Raw genomic sequence first — 9,205 nt, 5'->3', positions numbered from 1 at the left:
GGAAACAGTGGCTGACTTTATTTTTTTGAGCTCCAAAATCACTGCAGATGGTGATTGCAGCCATGAAATTAAAAGATGCTTACTCCTTGGAAAGACAGTTATGACCAACCTAGATAGCATATTAAAAAGCAGAGACACTACTTTGCTAACAAAGGTCCGTCTAGTCAAGGCTATGGTTTTTCCAGTAGTCATGTATGGATGGGAGAGTTGGACTATAAAGAAAGCTGAGTGCCGAAGAATTGACGCTTTTGAACTGTGGTGCTGGAGAAGACTCTTGAGAGTGCCTTGGACTGCAAGGAGATCCAACCAGTCCATCCTAAAGGAGATCAGTCCTGGGTGTTCATTGGAAGGAATGATGTTGAAGCTGAAACTCCAATAGTTTGGCTACCTGATGTGAAGAGCTGACTCATTTGAAAAGACCCTGATGCTGGGAAAGACTGAGGGCAGGAGGAGAAGGGGATGACAGAGGATGAAATGGTTGGATGGCATCACTGACTCAATGGACATGTTTAGGTAAACTCCGGGAGTTGGTGATGGACAGGGAAGCCTGGCATGCTGCAGTTCATGGGGTTGCAAAGAGTCGGACACGACTGAATGACTGAACTGAACTATATAAAGATTTCTTACAGTCCAAAACAACATATGTCAGAACAAGAAGAATATTTTGGAGATGATCCTATTAAAATTTAAAAAAGAAGAGAGGAGGGGATAAAGTGAGGGACAGAGGTAAACAAAAGATAGATAAACTTGGACCTGGAAAGATATTTACTATGTTCTTAATAGTAGTTATCTCTGGGAGCAAAGCACAACTGTGTTTTTTCTATCTCATTTTATAATAATGAGCATATATTCATATATTCTGCTTGAGTAACCAGAGGACAGCACTATAATTAATAGAAAAAAAATAAAGTCAATATATGGAATTAATTTGGAAAGGAAGATAAATGTAAGGAAATCCTACATGAAATGGGTAAGTAGACTAATACGAAAATGATATACTTGTAACAGCGTAACAGTGTGTAAAAAAATAGTGAAAATCAGGAAAGTATACATCTTTGTAGAATTCTACATTGTCTGCTTTGTGTCTATACTTACTAAATACAAATAATCAAATTACATGAAATAAAACCAAAGAAGCAAATATGGATATATACAAAGAAAATGTGCTTCTTGTCTTACAGCTGGTAAGACTTTAAGGCCAACATGGACAGTATTTGTACAACCTTTCTACACCCTCAAAAATTCCATGGACAGAGGAGTCTGTCCAGTGGAGCTACAGCCCATGGGATCACAAAACAACAAACAATCTATACCCTATTTCTTACTAAAATAAGCATGAGATTAAATCTACAAAAAGGGAAAAAAATGACATCTGACCTTGTGTCTAAATGAAGAAAACATGTAAACAACCCATCCGGTTGTAACCAATTTAATAATAGGTGTTTAACAGTAGCATACTATGTTTTAAATACTTAGCAAGTGAAGAAAGGAAACTCACTAAGCTCTGTGATAAGTTTAAGATTCTGCTGCCGAATATTTTCAAACTCTTGTTGCTTCTTCCGCATATGTTCTTCAGTTACTGCACAGCGATCACATAATCCTGCTCTTAATCTATGAAACAAAAACAAAGTATTTTTACAATAGAACTAAAATGTTCTTATCAAAAAATAAACATAAAAAATATGTGAGGTGATGGATGTATTAATTTACCGAAGGCAATGGCACCCTACTCCAGTACTCTTGCCTGGAAAATCCCATGGACGGAGGAGCCTGGTAGGCTGCGGTCCATGGGGTCGCTGGGAGTCAGACACAACTGAGCGACTTCACTTTCACGCATTGGAGAAGGAAATGGCAACCCACTCCAGTGTTCTTGCCTGGAGAATCCCAGGGATGGCGGAGCCTGGTGGGCTGCCGTCTATGGGGTCGCACAGAGTCGGACATGACTGAAGCGACTTAGCAGCAGCAGCAGCAGGGATCCTTTCACAATGTATACATTTATCAAATCACCATGATAAACATTTAAAAACAATTTATTTATCAATTATGCCTCAATTAAACTGAAATAAAAAACATTTTTCAACTACTAAAAGATACTGTTCCATATATTAATTTCAGGATTTTTATACTTTAGGAATAATTAAAGAATTGACTTGGAAAATACAGAGAAAATTAATTAGTTATAATGCCTTTCACATATTCCCATATAGGCTGAAATCATGCTATATCATTTTCTACAGGCTGCAATTCTGAGTGCAATTCTATAAAAATCTGCTAATTTTAAACTCTATTTGAGGGGAACTTATTTATTCCTTGTTTTTTAATTTATTAGACCCAAAAATTGCACCCAGTCCAGTACCAATGGACTGGATGCAAACTTGCATCTGCTTTGCCTAGCACAGCATATCACACATAATGAGTGTTCAACAACTTTTTTAGTTGAATGAATACTAAAGGTCAAAGAATACAAAGTTTAAAAAAAAAGTTATGTTCTTTCAGTTTTAAAAAGATTCCAGGAAACAACCTAGATTTCCATTAGCAGACGAATGGATAAGAAACCTGTGGTACATATACACAATGGAGTATCTATCACTCAGCCATTAAAAAGAATACATCTGAATAAGTTCTAATGAGGTGGATGAAACTGGAGCCTATTATACAGAGTGAAGTAAGCCAGAAAGAAAAACACCAATACACTATACTAACGCATATATATGGAATTTAGAAAGATGGTAACGATAACCCTGTATGCGAGACAGCAGAAGAGACACAGATGTATAGAACAGTCTTTTGGACTCTGTGGAGAGGACGAGGGTGGGATGATTTGGGAGAATGGCATTGAAACATGTATATTATCATATGTGAAGCAAATCACCAGTCCAGGTTCGATGCATGATACAGGGGATGCTCGGGCCTGGTGCACTTGGATGACCCAGAGGGATGCGGTGGGGAGGGAGGTGGGAGGGGGATTCAGGATAGGGAACACATGTACCCCGGGGCGGATTCATGTCAATGTATGGCAAAACCAATACAATATTGTAAAGTAATTAGCCTCCAATTAAATAAATAATAAAAGACTCCAATGTTAGATTACGAAATAGATTTTAGTAATTATTTTGAGGGCTGAAGGGAAGAGGGAATACATACATGAAAGGGGTGGGTGATGAAAAGAAAGGTATTTTCCAAAATGTTACTAATAGTTATCTTGTAAGTACCAAAAATATAGAAGATTTTCTTCTTAGTATTTTGCTTATTTTTCAAAATTTCTCTAATTTTATTATTTATATAACCAGGAAAAAATACGGTTTTAAAATTCCCTGTGTACGAGACAGCAAAAGAGACACTGATGTATAGATCAGTCTTATGGACTCTGTGGGAGAGGGAGAGGGTGGGGAGATTTGGGAGAATGGTATTGAAACATGTATAATATCATGTATGAAACGAGTGGTCCAGGTTCGATGCATGATACTGGATGCTTGGGGCTGGCGCACTGGGACGACCCAGAGGGAGGCTATGGGGAGGGAGGAGGGAGGAGGGTTCAGGATGGGGAACACAGGTATACCTGTGGTGGATTCATTTCGATATTTGGCAAATCTAATACAATATTGTAAAGTTTAAAAATAAAATAAAATTTTTTTAAAAAAAAAGGGAAACTTAAAAAAAAAAAAAGAACTGAGCGTCATAGTTTAATTGGAGTAGATTCTAGAAACAGGAATTAGGACAATTAAGATCTACGAAAAGATGACAAAGTGAACATCTGCATCTATTATGGCTCTTTCCCCAAATCCCACTACACACACAGACACACACACACACACACAAACATATATATTTTTAAAGACACAAGACAATGAAGACGGAAAATGGGAAAGAAAGCAAACAAACAAATTGAAAGCAATGAGCTGGTAGACAAAAAGAAACTAAAAAAAATACTTCACATTTCATATTTCTCTTTCAACATCTATTCAAATTAATAGCTTGGGCTTCATGCAATAACATTCAAATAGTTCTGATTACAGGTAAATAATTTATTCACTCTAAACTATTGAACTCTAGAACTATTAAATCTAGAGGCCAAAAGAGCACTGGCATTGAAAGGTCACTGAAAAACACTGAAGGAGCTAAGTGGCATTAATCAATTCTAACAAAGTATTTTTTAAACATTACCCTACCATTTTCCTTATTATTTCCAAGAATTCAACTCTGATATATCATGGAACACAACCTCTTGAAACCCTTAGTTTCCAAGCTTAAAAATGTCACTGGTAAAGGCAGTTATAAAATGAAGCAATATTCCCCAGCTTGTTTATTACTTCTAGTTTTCTCCAGTGTACTGCCACTTTTAATATTAAAGTATCTGTAAAGAGTCAACTCCTGATCGTTCACTGATCCTAGCTTAAATTTAAATGGATGTGAGAAAATAGGATAGTTCCTATTTCCATCAGTAGGATTCCACTTCTTTCCTCTTGCCTACCTTTTACTGCTGCTTCAGAGAAAGAAAAAACAGCCTTAATTTCACAGGAGAATGCAATTTCAGTAGCTATAAGCAGGTGAAAAGGGAAAGAAGAGTAATTCCTACTTTTAACGGCCGAAAAGCATTAGGCATTCTGAGTTATATTCCAGCTTGTTCATAGAGATGAAGAAATAAAAGCATTCACTTTGCAGTAAAACTTACCATATAAACAAGTATGTTCAATTGTTTGCTATACCCTAAAAAGACTTCCTCAGATTTATTCATTTCATTCAAAAGGGTTTCACTAAACACCTATAATGAGTACTGTCTGTGCTAAAATACAACAGTGACCAAGATAGTGTCACTTCTTTTAAAGAAGGGCTTACAGTCCACTAGAAACAGACAGACAATAATAAGTATTTAAAATAAAGCATGACTAGGTGGCACAGAGGTAAAGAATCCACCTGTCAATGCAAGAGATGCAAGAGATGTGGGTTCGATTCCTAGGTCAGGATGACCCCCTGGCGCAGGAAATGGCCACATACTCCAGTATTCTTGCCTAGAAAACCACAGGAGCCTGGTGGGCTACAGCTCATGGTGTCACACTGAATTGGACACGACTGAGCACACACACGCATACATAGGATTCACATTAAAGTGGAAATACAGGATAGTATGAAAGCACTGCTACTGCTACTGCTGCTAAGTCGCTTCAGTCGTGTCCAGCTCTGTGCGACCCCACGTACTGCAGCCTACCAGGCTCCTCTGTCCATGGGATTTTCCAGGCAAGAGTCCTAAAGTGGGCTGCGGTGAAAGCACATAGCAGAACTAAACCTAGTCTAGGAAGTCAGGGAAGGTCTCCTGAGGAATACATTTAAATTCAATTCTATGAGTAAGAAGACTTAGCAAGACAAAAGAAGACATTTGGTTCAGTATTTGAAAACTAGAGAACCACAAATCCTCTGATTATGAGTACCGATTTTCCCTTTTAACAACAGTTGAAACATGCGTTTCCTATGACTGCCAAAAGAGCTTTTAAAGATATTACAATCTATCAGACAACCATGGTTTAACTGCTTAGTTCAGATTTTTAAAAAAATATCTTCTATCTACTTCTTTAGCACAGTGACTCTTCCTTAGATTAAGGGAAATACTTTGCTTCCTTGAAGGAAAGTCTATAAATGTAATATAATAACAGTAGTAGTAAAACACAAACAAGCAAGCCACATTAAATTAGAACACTTTATTATCTAATTTATCTTTATTGTATTAATTCCTTTCATCTAAACATCTCTTGCTGTTTTCACAATATTAGGCTAAGAAGAATCACTTCATCTTATGAAGAGTAAACAGCAAGTTGCAGAATTACCATTAAGAAATTTTAATGAAATACATGTTATTTTTTAAAGGTCTCAGAAAAACTTGCTCTAGACTATCATTCATTCTTACATATGACATAAAATTAAAGTAAAATTTTAAGTAAGTAGAACTTTACTAAATGGTACCTACTTTGACATTTAAAAGTAGCATTTAGTTAGTAGCAATTTAAAAGGAAAATAACCAATAACAAACCAACCTTCCAATAAAACAAGACTATGATAACAGGCAATGTTGAAGACTTAATATTTCAGAGTACTTGTTTTAGTAACTTGATATCAAACATAAATACTCTGAGATAATCAGTTAAGTTGTAATTTATTTATACAACATTGATAAAATTAAAACAACACATATCAAACAGTAGAAATCGGGAAGTTTGGGGATCAAATTTAACCTAATTACTCATTAGCTACGTGATCTTGGGAAAGTTTAACTCTTCTTCAGTATTGTTTCCTCATTTGTAAAACTGATTTATCATCTACCTCACAGGGTGAAGGTGAAGATCAAGTGCTGGATACCTGGGTATAACGTGAGCCCTCAAACCTATCAGATCCTACATTAAAAAAATAATGGTCAGATCTACATCATTCTCAGTTTCATTAAATGAAGCTTCATAAAATGAGGGACAAACCTTAAAATAATCCCAGAAGGAAATTTTAGAGTTGAAGAAAGAAGAGAAAAAGTATGTGAATAAAGGCATGAGCTACCCTCCTTGTCCCACCCCCAAATTAACACCATGTAGTGAACTATAGGTTCACCTGCCTAAAAATGTAATGGTGATCAGAATGAAAGGCAACAAGAACATTTAGGAATAAGAAACACTGGAGAAGTGTAACACCCACATGAAATCAGTTACCATAGCCCATAAACAGAAAAGAATCATTTTTAAAAACTGCAGAATAAAAATGGTAATTTTAACAATTAAATGTATTCAACAAATAAAGGACAGTAATGTAGAAAATACTTCTCTGGGAAAGGGGCACTCATCCACTGTCATTTCTTCTCAGAATGAGCCCAGAGAAGAACAACTCACTTAAGAAAAGAAGCACAAGATGCAAAGAATAACAGAGAAGCGAAAACTTTAAACCACAAAGTGAAGAAATGTTCTGAATATGTTACAAAGGAATATCTTCAAAACCTAAAATGAAAGACGACTATAGCTTGGGGATGAAATGGAGAGCCAACTGTATTAAGCCAATTCATGCAAAACATAATGAAAACTTTGTCTTGTGGTTTTTTCTTCAGTGTATTAATCTTGAGTCCTAAGCAATTTGTGAATGATCAACTAAACAGAAAGAGTGCTGGAAATAAATACAATCAGTCTTTGAGTGTGGCAACCACGAAAACATATCTCCTATTATAGGAAGTAAAATCACTGGCTCCAACTGTTGTGCTCTGAAATCCTTCACCTGTTCAGACAGGTGAGCACACCAAGCATCTCAGTCAGAAGCCAGCCAATGAATGAGTAGAGCAGAACCACCCACTGGCCTTGTCAAACCTTTCCTAAAATACAATGCAGCCTAAGACCTTCCTTTTTCCCTTTTTTTCAAAAGGGTTAGATATATGGATATTTGACAGGTCCAATATGCTACTGGAGATCAGTGGAGAAAAACTCCAGAAAGAACGAAGGCATGGAGCCAAAGCAAAAACAATACCCAGCTGTGGATGTGACTGGTGATAGAAGCAAGGTCTGATGCTGTAAAGAGCAATATTGCATAGGAACCTGGAATGTCATGTCCATGAATCAAGGCAAATTGGAAGTGGTCAAACAAGAGATGGCAAGAGTGAATGTCGACATTCTAGGAATCAGCGAACTGAAATGGACTGGAATGGGTGAATTTAACTCAGATGACCATTATATGTACTACTGCGGGCAGGAATCCCTCAGAAGAAATGGACTGGCCATCATGGTCAACAAAAGAGTCTGAATTGCAGTACTTGGATGCAATCTCAAAAACGACAGAATGATCTCTGTTCGTTTCCAAGGCAAACCATTCAATATCACAGTAATCCAAGTCTATGCCCCAACCAGTAACGCTGAAAAGCTGAAGTTGAACAGGTCTATGAAGACCTATAAGACCTTTTAGAACTAACACCCAAAAAAGATGTCCTTTTCATTATAGGGGACTGGAATGCAAAAGTAGGAAGTCAAGAAACACCTGGAACAGGCAAATTTGGCCTTGGAATACGGAATGAAGCAGGGCAAAGACTAATAGAGTTTTGCCAAGAAAATGCATTGGTCATAACAAACATCCTCTTCCAACAACACAAGAGAAGACTCTATACATGGACATCACCAGATGGTCAACACCGAAATCAGATTGATTATATTCTTTGCAGCCAAAGATGGAGAAGTTCTATACAGTCAGCAAAAACAAGACCAGGAGCTGACTGTGGCTCAGACCATGAACTCCTTATTGCCAAATTCAGATTTAAATTGAAGAAAGTAGGGAAAACCACTAGACCATTCAGATATGACCTAAATCAAATCCCTTATGATTATACAGTGGAAGTGAGAAATAGATTTAAGGGCCTAGATCTGATAGATAGAGTGCCTGATGAACTATGGAATGAGGTTCGTGACATTGTACAGGAGACAGGGATCAAGACCATCCCCATGGAAAAGAAATGCAAAAAAGCAAAATGGCTGTCTGGGGAGGCCTTACAAATAGCTGTGAAAAGAAGAGAAGTGAAAAGCAAAGGAGAAAAGGAAAGATACAAACATCTGAATTCAGAGTTCCAAAGAATAGCAAGAAGAGATGAGAAAGCCTTCTTCAGTGATCAATGCAAAGAAATAGAGGAAAACAACAGAATGGGAAAGACTAGGGATCTCTTCAAGAAAATCAGAGATACCAAAGGAACATTTCATGCAAAGATGAGCTCGATAAAGGACAGAAATGGTATGGACCTAACAGAAGCAGAAGACATTAAGAAGAGATGGCAAGAATACACAGAAGAACTGTACAAAAAAGATCTTCACGACCCAGATAATCACGATGGTGTGATCACTGACCTAGAGCCAGACATTCTGGAATGTGAAGTCAAGTGGGCCTTAGAAAGCATCACTACGAACAAAGCTAGTGGAGGTGATGGAATTCCAGTTGAGCTATTTCAAATCCTGAAAGATGATGCTGTGAAAGTGCTGCACTCAATATGCCAGCAAATTTGGAAAACTCAGCAGTGGCCACAAGACTGGAAGAGATCAGTTTTCATTCCAATCCCAAAGAAAGGCAATGCCAAAGAACTGCACAATTGCACTCATCTCACACGCTAGTGAAGTAATGCTCAAAATTCTCCAAGCCAGGCTTCAGCAATACATGAACCATGAACTTCCAGATGTTCAAGCTGGTTTTTAAAAAAAAGGCAGAGGAACCA

At 37.3% G+C, this 9,205-nt stretch overlaps 1 protein-coding gene across 1 annotated transcript in view; it reads right to left on the bottom strand.

The window, feature by feature from the left end:
• The window catches only part of RBBP8 (retinoblastoma binding protein 8), a 65,305-nt gene that overhangs the window by 37,963 nt on the left and 18,137 nt on the right, over positions 1-9,205 (bottom strand). Inside the window, 1 exon segment of the mRNA XM_010828916.1 lies at positions 1,499-1,611. Within this exon segment, the coding sequence (XP_010827218.1) occupies positions 1,499-1,611 (113 nt within the window).

Source organism: Bison bison, unplaced genomic scaffold (assembly GCF_000754665.1).
Source record: "Bison bison bison isolate TAMUID 2011002044 unplaced genomic scaffold, Bison_UMD1.0 scf7180017864498, whole genome shotgun sequence".
NCBI classification, from domain to species: Eukaryota; Metazoa; Chordata; class Mammalia; order Artiodactyla; family Bovidae; genus Bison; species Bison bison.
The sequence above is the reverse complement of the archived record's forward strand: the minus strand, read 5'-3'. Positions and strand labels throughout refer to the sequence as shown.